This window comes from Xiphophorus hellerii, chromosome 23 (assembly GCF_003331165.1).
Source record: "Xiphophorus hellerii strain 12219 chromosome 23, Xiphophorus_hellerii-4.1, whole genome shotgun sequence".
NCBI lineage: Eukaryota > Metazoa > Chordata > Actinopteri > Cyprinodontiformes > Poeciliidae > Xiphophorus > Xiphophorus hellerii.
Window position 1 is genome coordinate 6,246,774 of NC_045694.1, and position 15,792 is coordinate 6,262,565.

Here is a 15,792-nt window from a genome sequence, read left to right on the forward strand (position 1 = left end):
AAAATGCTTCTGTCCAACAGTGACGCCTACCGTTGTCTTATAGGTACTGCAGCTCAGCTGAGGAATTGCTAATTCATCTGGGATTTTAAACAGTTTTATATAGACATGCGTTTTTAAATTTAAAGTTATTCTAATTGAAGTAGGATAATTTAACATTGTTTTCACTCTGCTTGTACATCCATCAACATCTGGTCGTTCTACTCTCGACTCCTGCTCCTCCTTTTAGAGGATTACTGCACATCCAATTATCAGGACCGCAAACACAATCAGCTGGGCGTTTTGATGCTTGCTCTGGAAAACAGAAAGGAATTACAGAGAGTTTCATTTCTTAGTCGAGTGCACAGACTTTCAAGAGGCTCCTCAGATGTCTTAGTAGAACCTTCATCTAAATGATTAGCATCGATTTTCTGCAGGAAACCAGTTACTCTGTGGCTGGAGTCAGAGGGAGCTGAAGTGCTCATCTGTCCTGGTGATGGCAGAGTCCCGACAAACCCACTGCGAATCACTGGTTCTGCTTTCTGATCAACTGTCTTCACTGATTTATCTTTTCAGCTTTAAATTAGTCTGACTGAAAGCATCACTTTTACAACAAGCATTGGAAGAAAAGATCAGATTGAGCTCCGTGATGTGCCTGTTGCACCGTGTTGCTTCCTGCCAGCTGGACTTTGTCGCTCTTTTGCTACAGTTTCTCCATCTCAAGGTTTAATATTTAGAATATGTTTGTCGTCTCAAGTCTCTTACTGCCTTTAAAAATATTTCTTCATTCATTTCCACGCATTTAGTGCCATTTCTTTTCTAAACTGATCAGTTTCCCTGAAGCAAGCACAGGAGGCAATGTTATGCATGGAGGCCAAAAAATGTTCTGGTTTGGTCTCAGCCAACTTTGTGCTGAAATTTTTTTGTGACAAATATTAAGCATCAGTTTCATGGCAAGGCAAGAAGCAATTTGGAAAACCAAAATATAATTCTACAGTTATGAACTACTGTGTGTTATGATTTATAAAATACATTAAAGTTTGTGGTTGTAATTTGAGCTGTGAATACTTTTGTTAGATACTATATGCCTACTGCTTGTTACAAATTTTAATTTGAATCATTAAATAAACATTAAATATTAATATCAGACAGGGTTAATTTACATTGCTTGTAGTTTGTGCAGAAACTCAAAGTCTCACTGTGCTTAAAGAATAAAGACGCCTGACAGGAAGCTTTTATTTGCGATTTTTAATACTTTTTTCTTTAATGATTACACAGATCCTTGAGTCGAGTAACAGAAAGCAGAAGATCCAACTCCAACAATCTTGACAATGTTCAAAAACAGGTAAAGAGATTTTTGTCCAGAAAACCTTTAATCGTTAATAGAATTAGTAGTATGACATATTTTTTTTAATAAATATTCAGATATATACAGATACAGCAGAAACAGTACATTCTTTTTTTCATCTTCAAATTGCTTCACATTTTTTGTACAAGCCAAAATATCTGCCATTTTTATTTATATTCATGCAAAATATAGTTTCTCAGATTAATGAAAAATAAACAGAATTCGCAGAACTTTTTCACCTTGCTTTGATGTGCACTCTCAGCTTATATAAGCGCCATAATTAGCATCGGAAATTTAGCAAATTAAAAAGAGTTGCACTTTGTGCCAGACACAATAGAAGCAGGTAAAGCAAAATTAAGGCCATTCCAACTTTTGCAAAGAAGATCAGTAAATGAATAATAGTAATTCCATTAATTCACAGCAATTCAGGTTTCGCTGTATTTTTCCTTTTCCCTCTGGGCGTCAGATTGTATAATACATACACTAAAATACAAGCAAAAAAAACCTCCTCAAAATTAATAACCATCAAAATATTAAACCGTGCTTCTTTAAAATCCGGCCTAGAAATTAAAGTTTGATAAACTTATCTTTCATATTCTTTTTCAATGTGATGCGATATAAACCCAACATTTTTTTTTTTTACATATTATACCATTTGCAACTCCAACCATTACATTATAATCAATGACTAATACAATAATATGAGGCTGATGATGAAGAAGTTATGATACACAGAGGAGCGATGCCAGAGGAAAGATTCATGAATCATGTAAAGTGGTTGAAAAATTCATCATGTGCTTGTAGGTCCAGTTTTCATTTTCTTTGTATTCCCATTGTTTGTTGGTTGCATATTCAACCCCTATATGGCACAAGAAGATACGTGTGAGTGCTCCAGGAAAACGGATGCTGGCTCAAAACAAGTGCTTCAAGTTGGAGAGTTTATGGCACAGAAGAAAAAAATAGTATCTAATGAGACGGAGCCCGTTTCTGAGGTTTCTTATTCTGGTTTCAGTTTTATTCAGAAAGGCAGAGGCATTAATACACGCAGAGATAAAGAATTCAATTCCATAGTTCCAGATTAGCCCGAGATTGAACTTTCTGTTTTTTGAATAATGAATTAATATTTTTTTAGAATATGTTAAAGCTAAACTGTTTATCTTGCAGAAGCTGCCACTTTGATTAAACAGATCAAATGATTTCATGATTCTCTGAAAATCCCACAATACGTTTTTAAACTTTCATCTGCAAAACTATTTGCAAATAGGCTACATGTTGAAATATATCCAAGGAAGCATAAAAAATGCATGTGTTTTGGGACTTTATAATATTAAAATGATTTATTTTAATATTTATTTATTTGACATTTACTATTTCCCCTCACTCATTAAGCATTTCAGTTTATTAGTGACAAATTCTGGTTGTTGTGGTTTGGTGTGAATTTTGAGCCTGCATAAAACATCTCTAGTGTGATTGTAGAGGAAGCTTGGATTGTTGAAAACTTGATGTTGTCAAAACATCATCCACTGTCATCACATGTTTGGTCAAAAGGAAGGATTGTTGCAAAGTTCTTGACTTAAATCAGGTCTTCCTTTGAATGCTAATTGTTTTTACCAAAAGGCCTCAAAAACTGAATTTCACTATTTGACTGCATTATATTATAAATAGGACCCAGAAATATGCAAAATGTTATTCAAATCCATCTATATGATAAGGTTGTATTGATCTGATCTAATTATATATTTCTGGAAATGAAATAGACTCGCTTAGTTTTGTAAAGTGCTTTGAGATTCAATTTGCTCTGCGTTGATGTTATACAAGTAAACTGAATAGAACTGAATTGAATAGTTGTTGGTAGAAGCTTATCCATGACTTTGGACCAGTGTAACTAAAACGAAAAACTGTTTTTTAATTGCAAATTTTAGAAAAAGTGTCTAATAGGGAAAAAAAGCTTTTGGTCAATAAATTAATCCTAATTTAAGTGAAATCAGCATGTTGTTCAAGTAAGATAAGTAAAAAAAACCTTTAGATTATATGCAATTATTTATTCAAAGTATTTCTATCTACTTAGCTGTAAATTGTGGGCTATCATTTGATGAGTCTTTTAAAAATTGTAGTTGATTTTACCCAACTCTTCACAATGCTAACAGACCTGTGGTGATTTCAATGCTTACAAAGTGTGCGTACTTTTCTTTGCTACTGAATTTTCTAGACGTAAAATCCTAAAACTCAATTGAGTTTGAGGAAATTAAGCAATATTGGTTTTTGATGGACTGTTTTATTAAAGGCTTCAAAATTATTTAGTTAGCAACAACCCCATTGCACTCTTACTTTATTTGTAAACAAATTCAGCCAAGAAGCAGTTAAAGGTGGTCCTTTTGATTATTTGTTCAGAAATGGCACCGAGGTTTCATAACCCTCAAACTGTTTTAAAGAATCTCAGTTCAAGAGAGCCAGGTTGTGTAGCCACATTTCCTTACAATCCCCAGTCTCCATTGACCGTTTATCACAATAAGCAGTAGAAAATGTGCCACCTGACAAATAACTTTTTTTTCTATATGCCTATGTCATATCAACGTAGGTCATATCTGAACCATAAGTGTTTTTGGCTTTCATTGAGGAGCCAACCTGAAAATTGATTACTTTAAAACTAATCAAGATGGTTTTGGTGTCAGCTGGAATTAGGGTTTGGGTTGGCCAAGGACTTTCTCGACTCCAAGCGTCCCCCAGGTGAGCTGTAGGAGGTAGCTTGGAAGAGACGGGTCTGGGTATCTCTGCTTAATGTCTTGCCCCTGCAACCTGGCCTTCAGTTATCAATGAAACATGGACAACCTACACAAACTTTAACCAAGACTCATAGAGGTCCAGGCAAACAAGTTTTAGAAAATTGTATTTTGGATGAAATGCATAGCTTTTTTTGGTGATGTGTGTTTTTATGGCACTTTTTATTTTAATATCTAGAATCAGAATGGAGTCAATGAGTGGCATAGCCCTTCAGATCAGTCTCGCATACCTTCATTCACAAAGCCTGGGATGTATTCATGATGAGATAAAACAGATTTTGGAAATGACAGATAACCTGTACCGTCAGATCTATTTTAGGATATCCAGAAAATGTGTTCTACAAGTAAAAACTGCATAAGCTATAAATATAATGTGGCTGGCTATGAAGTGAACCTTATATTCTTCAAATGTATATGGCACATAACAGGAACACTACAAAAGGCTCTAATATTCCTAGGGCACCATGTTTTTTCAGTTCCATACAGAAAATAAGAAACTGAAACTGGTTCTAAAAATATAATGTTTGTGTGTCAATGTATCATTCTTAGAGCATGATAACAATGAGTGATCGGTCTTACTTGTCATGAATAAAACCTGGCAACAAATTTAAGTGAAAGCAGCATTAGCCAGGAACAATACTGTTCCTGGCTAATGATGCTAAGCCAGTGGTTTTTTTTGTTTGTTTTTCTAGGTGCTAAAAGACATTTTATGTCATCAGAATAAATAAATCTCTTTGTTAAATAATGTTACAACAGTAACTACATCTCTAAGGTAAATTTGAGATTTTTCTTTGCTAAAAAAACTGGTAATTTCCCAGAATTGTAGCATTTTTTAACATTTTCAAAGCATAAAAGCACTTAGGAATATTCTGCGTAGAATATGCAAATGACTTAGCCAACGTAATAATCTTTAGTGCATTAAACATGGGGAAAATCTTAATATCAAGTTAGATTTGGCTCAGTCTTTCTTTTTACAGACCAGTTTTTCATGCAGGCATCTGCATGCTTTTGGGCCAAAAGTGCCTTAAAGAGGTCAATATCTTGGCATTCTCACCTCTAATCGTTAAAGTGTAACCACTTGAGATGGAAGAGCAGTGAAGAAGTAAAAATTAAAATTGCATATACTGATCATTGCATAGAGAAGCCTGGTGCAAAGCAAAATTATCAATCGATCACATCTACCAGCCTGACTGATCAAATCCCATCCAGTGTGGTGAAATAAATCCAGGTGTTGCAGTTCCATGAAGTTCACAGCTACAGTTGGTCCATGTGGATGAGATGCACGTAAAGTTCGATGTTTTATGTATGATTAAAGACGTTTGTCCTCTTGCTCAGGATCAGGATAGGTGGGGGATGTTGGCGTCACATTGAGGCAGGGTTGAAGCAAGGAAGCTCAAAGATGTAAACATGTGAATGTTTCAGTCCCAACCAATACAGCAAAGGAAAACGAATCAGAATCTGCATTTTTTTACTCCGGTCAAGGATCGAGCTGGTCTTTCTTCGGCTAATGGCGTCGAACTGAAATCTCAGTGATCAAAACAAAAGACATCAAACTGCTCGCCCTCCCTCCAGGTGAAAAAGTCAGAGATGACGAGCGTCGCACAGCCACAAGTGACAAGTTTAGTTGGCACATATATTAATTAGTATTTATATTTAAAAAAAGAAAGAAAAGAAAACAACAACAAAACAAAAAAACCACAAAGATGCAGAGTGAAAGTAATCAAGAACTGATAGATGTTGATCACAGGTATTAATCAGCTCTGGGTGTCCATTATTTTTTTAGTGTCTTGTATTCATTTTATTTTCTTAGTCCAGCAGCAGCGACAAACTTCAAGTGTCTCTGCAGTTTTTGTGGCGTTGGCAGCAGGAGGGAGGGAAAGCTTTGACAAGTGCTTGCAATACATGTTTGAAGCAAATCTAGATATATAGAATGCATGATCCTTGCATCAATTAATTTAGTGGAAGCACTGAACCGCCATCTTTCTTTTCTTTTTTGGGGGTTAAACATCCTTTGTTCCGGATGTCCATCCTTGGAGACATGGTCCATATATCTTCCAATTATGATAAATAAGTATATTACACTGCTATATGCCTCTTGCACCTTTCCCACCCCATCCCTACGTCATATTTCCATATAGAATTATATTTCTGTAGTCACAAAAAAGCTAAAATTAAATACAAGATCTTTTTGTCTCCTTTTGTTTTAGTCCGTTCACTCCCAAACGGAATCCTGGGTGTGTCTTGGAAAGTTTAGGTTTATTTTTTCACGCTTCTTCTTCAGTATATTGCCACATTCATATATCATGCATTTTACTGCATTGCTATTGCACTGGTCCAGACTGTTAAGGGGTTTTAAAGAAACAGGGAAAAGGGTCTGGGATTCAGGAGGAGGGCAAGAAAGGTAGGAAAAAGTAATAAAAAGCTTCAAACGGTTTGGTCAAATGGGGCTCAAAGGAGAGGCCACAAAAAGCAGCAAATCTTTGACCAAAGAGAAAGAGGATGAAAGAAGAGGACAAGAGGTATGGCTGGAAAAGAGGGGCAATAATATCTGCTTTGGAGTCATCTTTGTCTCATATTTTTAATTTGTTTTGCTGCTTTCTTTGCTTCACGTCACTGTCGCCCATTTCCTCCATTCGGCTACTGCTTATGGATGTCCTCGCTGCGGATGATCTTGTAAATGATCCAGTAGAAAATGTTAAAAATGAGGAAGACGAGCGGGAAGGCCACGCGGGACACTGTGTCAATGCGCTTGGCCCGGCTGATGAACAGCTTCTTCATCTCCTCAATGCTCTTCTCGGGCGGTGCCGAGGTCGGGGCGTTGTTGTTGTTGCCCTTGATGGCCATGCCATCCTTGGCCTGCAGGCAGGCAGGACCCATGCCGTACCCGGGGAAGCTGAAGCGCCCGTCACCCGGGTCCTCCTCCTGCAACACAGGCCAAGACTCAGGCTGTTAGGAACCAGAGAAGAAACATCACAGTTGAGAGCTCTTTATGAGTTCAGGGACACAGCAAAGAAATTTTCAACAACAAAAACATACATCAAAAACATGTCTGCTTTACAGTAGATAAGGCTCTATTACGCTTTAATTTATCAATGCCCAATTATGCATCTTGTCTCAGCTCAAGCACACCAGAAAATGTCTATGAAGCATTCAGGCGCTTTCAAGATCATAAGGTCATTTGTGTTAATAGTAGACATTGTAGCTGATCATTGTGAATTCACATTGGTATTAGATTGATGCTGAATTTTGACCAGTGCTGCCACATCATCATCGGTTAGATGTTGTTGCTATGTGCCACATCTGCTACATGCCACTGACTTTCATTTTCTTCGTTTTGAATCGTATTGCACTTTTTACGGTTAAACTGTACAAAGTTCTGTTCTTACATTTAGGTGAAGTTATTTTGTTCTACGGTGTTAGAAAATGTCAAAATCATATTGTTTGTTGACTTTAGGAAACAAGAATTAGCTGATTAGACAAAGCAGCAAGCTCTCCTTTAACTCATTTTTTGTGACTGGGAAATTTATTTGCCCCCTTACAAGTTTTAGATCACCAGACAAAGTTTAACATCCATGATAAATTGAGTATAATCTAGTGTTAAATGAAGATATCAATTATTAAGAAAAAAAGGAATCCAGACCAACCTACGTTATGTAAAAATGTAATTGCTTCTCTTGTTGAATCATGAATTAACAATATTTTAATAGAATCTGTCTGACAACAAGAAATAGGCTGGATGGTGTCAAATAAATACAAAAATACAAGAAGGGCTGATATAATGCAGTGAGGAAAGGGTTAGCAACCCATGAATAAGAACATGGAAGTGTTGAAAACCACGTAAGTGGTGGTCAGCCAAAATTACTTCAAGAGCACATAAACAAGTCATCCAGAAAGTCACAAAAGAACCCAGAATGGCACATGAAGAAAAGTTCATCATTCAGAATTCAACATTACCAAACATTATGGTCAAAAATAGCCTCCATGAGTGTTGCTCCAAGGTAAAACATACTGCTGGCCAAGGGGAGATGGAAAAGTTGTGATGTTTGGCTGGTGTTTAAAATGGCTTTCAAAGTAAGCAGGAAAAACTAGGGAGTAGGGTGCAAGGACTCCATGTGTAGAAGCTGTGAGGCTTTTACAGTAAGGCATGAGATTGGAATGGGTGTAGTGTAGGCTTTGGTGACTTTCCAAAAATGTGATTACTTCACAACTCCACACAAGCTCGTCTCATATTTGCCAAAAACATCTTGATGATCCCAAAGATGTTAGGGAAACATGTTGACTGATGAGACAAATGAGGACATCTGCCAAAAAGAAGATGCTTTGGCAGGTGTGTGTCATCCTGTGTAAAATAACATCATGTTTCTGCTCTCAAACAGAAGGTAAGAAATGAGAGCACCATTTGAAAACCACTTTTTACTTTTATTCAGTTTATTTTTATCTGATATTAAACTTTATTAGATAAACTGAAACATGTAGTACAGTAGAAAAGTATTTTATTATTTACAAATTTCTTTTGTTCTTGCTTTTTTATCACACTAGATGTTTCAGCTCACCAGCTTCTGAAGAAGCTAATCCCACACTCAGTCAAATCTGGTGGAAGAAAATAAAACACAGCACTTTTCTCCTGATTGATAACTTTGCACATTGAGATACCTTCGATCTTTGGCTCCAAACTGTGGCTTTTAGGTAAAGAATAAAAGTGTGCAAATATCAGGAAAGTCCTACAAGGAGAGTTTCACCATGATTGAAAATGAATCAAAAAGTGCCTCAAAAACGTATTAGGCTGTGCAAATGAATGTAAGAAGATCGCTGCAGTTTTTTTATTTTATTTTATTTTATTTTTATCTGATAAATCTTTTCCTTGAATTATAGCTGCAATATAAGTGAAAACAGTTGCAAGCCTTTTTTTTTTTTTGGTCTTTTTCATGCTTCACTAAGATGTTTTAACAGGGGTGTGTGCACTTTGTCTGGTATGCCCTGTACTACAGTTCTTTAGTGAAGTCGTCCAGTAATAAAAGGAATCTGATGAATTTCTCATCATTTTTTGTTGTTGTTATTTTTTGTATCTCTGTATACTCTTGCTCCGCACAAGTGGCCAAAAGCTTTGCAAAGGTTGAGCTGTGGAGTGGATTAATGCATGAAGAGCTCACCACGGGTCAGGCTGCACACAGCACTGATGTCACACTGCTGTGTCCTCCTGCTAGAAGTCACAAAGTGTTTCACTCACCAGTCAACTGGAGTGAGGATGTGAGTTGAGGTGTTTGAATAGATTCGATTGACTGACATGAGAAGCACTGAAGGTGACGCCATGCACGGGACATTTTCACCCAAGGGCAATGAGATACTGATAATGTTATCTGCATTGTCACCCTGCCTTTTCATTACAGCAGGTGCATCGACTTCCTTATCTGTTTCAGAGAGTTTGCCGCAAACATCAACGTGGGCTGTCTGTGGAAGCTTTATCTCCAGAATAAACACCACAAACAGCCTTTAAACAACAGGCTTAAAAGTCACATAAAGAAAATCCCTCAGGTGACAGAATGTCCTCTCTTTCGTCTGGAGTCTGAATGTTTGCAACTAGTTTTTTTCTTCTTCTTCTTCTTTTTTTCCCTTTGAGTCAGTTTGGGGAGTCTTTCCAGCAGCCGATCTAATCTAACCACTCCCTTTTGGACTGGAAAAATGAAAAAAGAATTTTATGATCACCACACTAGCAGGTCCGATGCCTGAATCAGAAACAACTGCTGGCAGCAAGGGAGCTTAAGTGACGCAAAACCTCTGCAGCAACAACAAATCAACACAGCAATAAAAAACGACAGCTGAACACCCCTGTGCTAGACTCAGGCGCTACCATCCAGAAGAAGAAAAAAGGCTAAATATCCAATAAATTGCCAAAAGAGATCACTAAAGTGAAATCAGAAGGGAATGTCTTGTCCCAGTATGTGGCGATTGCATGACTAGCATTCAATTGTTTGTGTGTAGCTGTAGGTGTGTGCATTTACACTTATGTATGTTGCACCACAAGGTAGTCATCCATTTTTAGCAAGCAATGTCCCCGTTCTGTCCTTGCGTCCACACCAAGTCATCTATTACCGTTAACACACACCCACACACACCCACACACACACACACACCTACACAGGGAGTCTACGCATTAGCCGCGACGCTAGTCGACCTCTGCCCGTCCTTCAGTGACGCTGCGAAACTATTACAGATGCTCCGCTTTATTCTCCCTGCCATGTGATTAATGTGGAGGGTGGAGGGACGTGAGGAGGAGGCGCAATGAGAAGAACTGTCGAGAGAGAGGGAGGAGGTGGAGGAGAAGAAAGGAATGAAAAGAGGCAGTGAAGAACAATAAGAGAGGAAGAAGGAGCGTGCATGCACTCCTAAACGGACACAGACGCTCTGTTAATGCCAGAAAAAAAACAAAGGGTGGATCACGTGAGCCATTGTAAAATATCTCCATTAACATAGAAAGGACCATAAACAGCCCATGGGAGAATAGATGGAAGGAGTAAATCACTGTGGAGATAAATGCTTTGGAAAAATCTCACTTTGCTTTTCTGTCTTATTCTGGTGTGCAACAAAAGACGAAAAGTCTTGTCATTACATGAATTTATGCACTTCCAAGGTCTATGTTATAATTATATAAATAATGTATTTCTGCACATTCTGTTGCAGAAAAACAGCCTATTCTTCTCTCAACTGTTTATGCTCACAGTGTTGCTCATCTCCAGCAGCGATTGGCCAAAAGGTAGGATACACCCTGAACTGATTGGGCGCAACCAACCATCTTTTGAGTTTACAGGGAATGTAAAATACATGCTGAAATATATATAATGAGTGACAGTTTGTCTGCAAATATGTCTTGTTGAGATCAGAAAAGATTGGGCAGAGTGGTTTCAGATCATAGAAAACCAACAATAACTCCAAAATAACAAGTTTCTACAACTAAGGTATGTTGAATACCATTTTTTGAATGCTCAACATGTCGAATCAGCATTAGAAAAACACATTGTGTTCCACTCCTGTCAGCTAACTCAGGAAATTGAGGCTACAGTTCACACAGTCTCAGCAAAATAAGCCAATAACAGACTGGACAAACTTAGCCTGGTTCAGTGAGTCTCATTTCTTCAGCATTCAGGTGTAAACATCAGAGCAATGATCCCATCTTTTTCAGGATGGTGGGGATATTCTCTTGACACACTTTAAGCCTCTTAATATCAACTGTTGCTGGCTTTGTTCATCCCTTTATGTCCACAGTCTTCTGAAAAGTTGCCATGTCACAAAGGCCAACTCATCACAAACTGGTTTCTTGAAATGGACGATGAGCTTCGTGTAGCCTCCAGAGTTGCAACATTTCAGTTTGATAGAAAATGTTTTGGATATGATGGAGAGGGATATTTGCATCATGGATGTGCAGCTGACAAATCTGCATTAAATGTGTGAAGCCATCATATCAATATGGACCAAAATCTCTGGGGAAGGTTTCCAACACCTGGTTGAATTCCCCTTGAACATGAGCATCCAATCTGGCACTACTATGGGGTACCTAAAAAGTGTCCAGTAAGGACAGATAAGTAATAAAGACCCAACAAATTATATAATTACACTAAATGAAATCAAAACAGCACAAGACCTACAGAGAAATAGAATTACTTCTCAAATGCCACACTATTATTACACAACAAAAGTAAATTCACTGTAAGGAATAAAAGCATCTTCATAAAATGTTTGTCCTGTACCTTGTGCAGTCTGTTAGTTTAAATATGCAACTAACATATTTCATAACAAGGGTTTATAATGTAGAAGCTGCAACTGGTTAAAATCTGTAGTTATGAAGGTTGCACTATGACCATGATGCTTGCTACTCAAATATAGCTGGTAATCTAGCATTGACTATGAGTTTTATTATCCTTTTGTCTTGAAAAAAAAACAACTAAATGTGATTTAAATAAAAGATATACTTACACTTCTATAAAAACTTCATTTCTTATTCCTTTCTCCCCTTAGTCTTCTAAAAACTGTATTTTTTAGATAGTGAATAGAGAAAAATACTTAAGACATGAAATATTTTCAGTTTAATAAAAACATCTGAGAGCAAGAAAGTATTTTCAAAAAGCTACAAAAACAGGACAAAGGATAAAGTAGAAAGAAATAGACTGGGAGAGGAGGGAAGAAGACGGCAACAGAACCTCTTTGCTCACTCATCTGTCATGCTTTCAGGTCGTAATTGAAGCATTTGTATCCGTGCCGTTGCAGATGTGATTAATCGAACAGATTAGCTGGAAGCAGAGAGAGAATGGTGTCAGGCGTGTGCCGTCTCCTCTGCAAACATTACCCTTGGATCCTTGTTTCAGAGACCTGCATTTGCATAAAACACGACTCGGAGGACGCGTCAGCCACAACTAGCGCTGGAATCAGTCTCTGCTGAAGCAGCTGTGAGGAGGGATTCCTTTTCCTGCTTCATAATTTCCCTCTGCAAGAGTTTTCAGATGAGTGATGAGGAAAATAATATGTTTTAAGCTTGCCTTTGCTGCTTAATCTGGTAAATTCATCTCCGACTGTCCTTCATACTCTTTGTCCTTGTCCTCCATCTCCCTGCCGTGTCAATTCAGGTCATTTGAAGCTTTTTAAGATGTTTCAGGACAAATGTTTTAACACGCAACTGACAATATTTACATGTCCTTAAAAGTTCTTCTAAAACTTCTAAAGAGATGACTGTCATTTAGTTTGAAATGCTGATGTACTTGTCTGACTCTTTTTTTTTAAATTAGTGAATATATAATAGGCAAGAATAACTAGGATGCATTCAGACAGACAGCATTCTGCTTTTTGAATTTAATTTAACTTTATCGGCAGTTCAACAGACTAAATTTTCTATCTGTGTAGGACAGTGGTGTATTTTCACTGTTGCTGAGAATTTGGAGACAGGTTAAGATTCATGTGCTGCAATTTAATTAAATTTTTAGTAATATGTTTTGGATCATTGTCCTGTTGAAAGAAATAACAATCAAAGTTGTATTTTTAATTGTTTCGCCTGCTCTACAAGAGAAACAAGCCCACAGCGTAACAAATCCTCTAACATACTTAACAGCAGACATGAAGGGTAATGATTAATCTGAATGTAGATATAGGCAGGTTTAGAAGAAGAGTTTTTCTTTTTTTTTTAACATAATTTCTGAATTTATGAACACATACAGTATGTCTTAGGTATGTCCTATTGTCTTTCCCGAGGGAGAGAAAGAGAGAGAGAGAAGCTTGAGAAATGGGCCACTGTGTCAAGTAATTTTTATTCCCCAGGTAAACAAGAAGTCATACATTATTAATCCTAAATTCCTAAAGACTCTAATTACCTTAAATGTGACGTATAAATTGCACAATCCTTCAAGAAGATGCACTTTATAAGAATTGTTAGCAAATAGGTGACGCAAATTTACATAAAGAGGACAAGTTGAAAAATTTTTTTTTTTTCTTTTTTATAAGAAAATGCAAAGAGATTGCAGTGATGTGATTATTATGTAAGCAAGGCGAGATGGAAACGATCTGAAAATAGGTGGACTGGATGAAGCGATTCCACGGCCATAAATGCAGATTAACCTGTGTCATTAAGGTTCATTCATTCTGGTGTCAAAGCAAATTTAATTAGTTAGAAGAAGGTCACTGAAACCACGAGATGCATCAGAGGGGGGATGAAGTCCTGGAATGCTTATGGAGTTTCCACGAATGCCTATTCTACAGCTCAGGAGATGTTTCTGAGTAGCTGAGGCGAATCAAAGCCTGGCTGCTCAGATCTCTACACATGGTTATAATGTACTGCTCCATCATTCCCTGCTTTTCCTGTTCTCTCTTTTGGTTTCCACTGGAGTCTCTGCCCGCTTAAAGTGGAGCTGTGTTAATGTCTCTGGCTCATCAAGCCGCTGACCTGGAATGATTATCCACATGATCTGCTGCGCTGTTCTTTTTCTCTCCTCTCCCGTCTTTCTGTTCCTCCATCAGATCTGAACAACATCCAGGGACGCCACAATCCTTTCAGCTGCATGTACGAAACGTTAATTCCAAATTTAACATCAATTTAGTGCTCACTGAAGCTTGAAGCAGCTGAAGTGGGGGTTACGTTTTCGCCTTTATTTTCTGAAAACAATGAATTTTACAAAGATGAGTCTACGCAGAAGAATCTAAAGTCATCCATCCATCATCTACACCCGCTCATCTCTACAGGATTGGCTAAGGGGATGTTGAGAATAAATAATTCTGTGTTTTTCTTCTATCTTTTTTAGCTAGTTGCAAAGCTAAAGCTAAAGGAAATACCCTCAAAGCTAGGGTTAAAGGATATGACCCACTAGGGAACGCCCTCTTTAGGGTGTAGCTTAGATAGAGGCTAACAAATGGGATTACCTACTGTTGCTTGATGCCATTTTGTCCTGCTAGCTCCTAAAGGTAGCATGAGAAATAGACCAGCTGTATTTTGGTATTAATAAATGGAAATCATGAATTCAACTCACTGACTCTTCTTCAACCTCATACATCAAGAACTTAGTCTGGAGAAAGGATGATTCTCCACAGTGGGATGTTGAAAGTATTTATATAGATCCACCTTCCACTTCCACAATAGCAGTGTGTACAACCCACAAGATTAACAAAGTTAACAACTTTTAATCACGAAGTTGATATAAAAGTCTTCTATGAGGGAATTCGTCTGATGGTCACCGGGTGGCTTTAAAACTTAAGCATCAGATGCCATGTAAAAGGCTAATGCAAGAAAGAAACCTCACAAGATCTCAATTTAGTGGCTGATTAAGATCCTGAAAATAATGCCATCAGCTGATTTAAAGTCATGTTATAAGAGCAGGTGAAGAATCCTGCTGAAAGATCAAAACTGTCAATTCAGGATTTCATATAAAAGTGTTATTGTCAACTTTAAAAATGGTCAGTTCCAAGTAAAAGTGTGCAACCAGCAATCTGGAGGAGCTTCTGATGCAAAGAATCTGATTGGGAAAGAGTAGTTTTCTCAATCATCAAGAGCTTCAAGTTGAGAGGTTCAGAACTGTGAAAGCCCCGGTGCAGAGCTTTCACATTCACTAACATTCACAGCTGGTTGGTGTGAGTCCACTTCCTCACACTAAGACGTTAAAACGTTTGGATGATATGCACATGTGGATGCAATCAAAGACATTTTGAAGAATAAGGCCAAAGATTACAATTTTAAGAGACTCACCTATTACATTTGTATAAACCTTAGCATAAGTTCATGTTTGCTTACTTATACAAGACACTGTCAGGATTCAAATGCATGTGATAGGTTTCATTATATAAGGAAGTTATTTGGGTAAAACTGAGTTGTAAAAAAGAAAGTAGAATAAAGAGCAGTACAGAAAGAGTTCCTGATAACAGCAATACCCTCTGCAACAGTTAAACACCTGTTTAATTTGGAGACCACAAGAGTGTTTCACACCAGTTGACTGCCGACCTGTCAGTCTGGAGGCTGATTTCACTCCCACCGCTCGGCAAGCCTCTTAATCTCTGAGCGCTCTTATCTGCCTTTGTTCTCTGAGCTGCCGAACAGCCGGAGAGATCAAGGCAGTTTGAGCAAACCAGCATGTACAGCATTCCCCCACCTAATCGCAGCTAACAAGACGATTATAGTCGATCAATCAGGAAGTGAGGTTCCCTAATGAGAGGCTGTCATTT

At 37.7% G+C, this 15,792-nt stretch overlaps 1 protein-coding gene across 4 annotated transcripts in view; it reads right to left on the reverse strand.

Annotated features, from left to right (window-relative positions):
- Nucleotides 1-1,209: 1,209 nt before the first annotated feature.
- Nucleotides 1,210-15,792, reverse strand: part of glra1 (glycine receptor, alpha 1) — a 117,087-nt gene continuing 102,504 nt past the window's right edge. For 2 of the 4 annotated variants that reach the window (XM_032554666.1, XM_032554668.1), the window contains one exon: nucleotides 1,210-7,050. In XM_032554666.1, coding sequence (XP_032410557.1) covers nucleotides 6,742-7,050 — 309 coding nt within the window. In that variant the 3' untranslated portion in view covers nucleotides 1,210-6,741. The remainder of the gene's footprint in view (nucleotides 7,051-15,792) is intronic. The other 2 variants (XM_032554667.1, XM_032554669.1) reach the window with 1 other exon arrangement.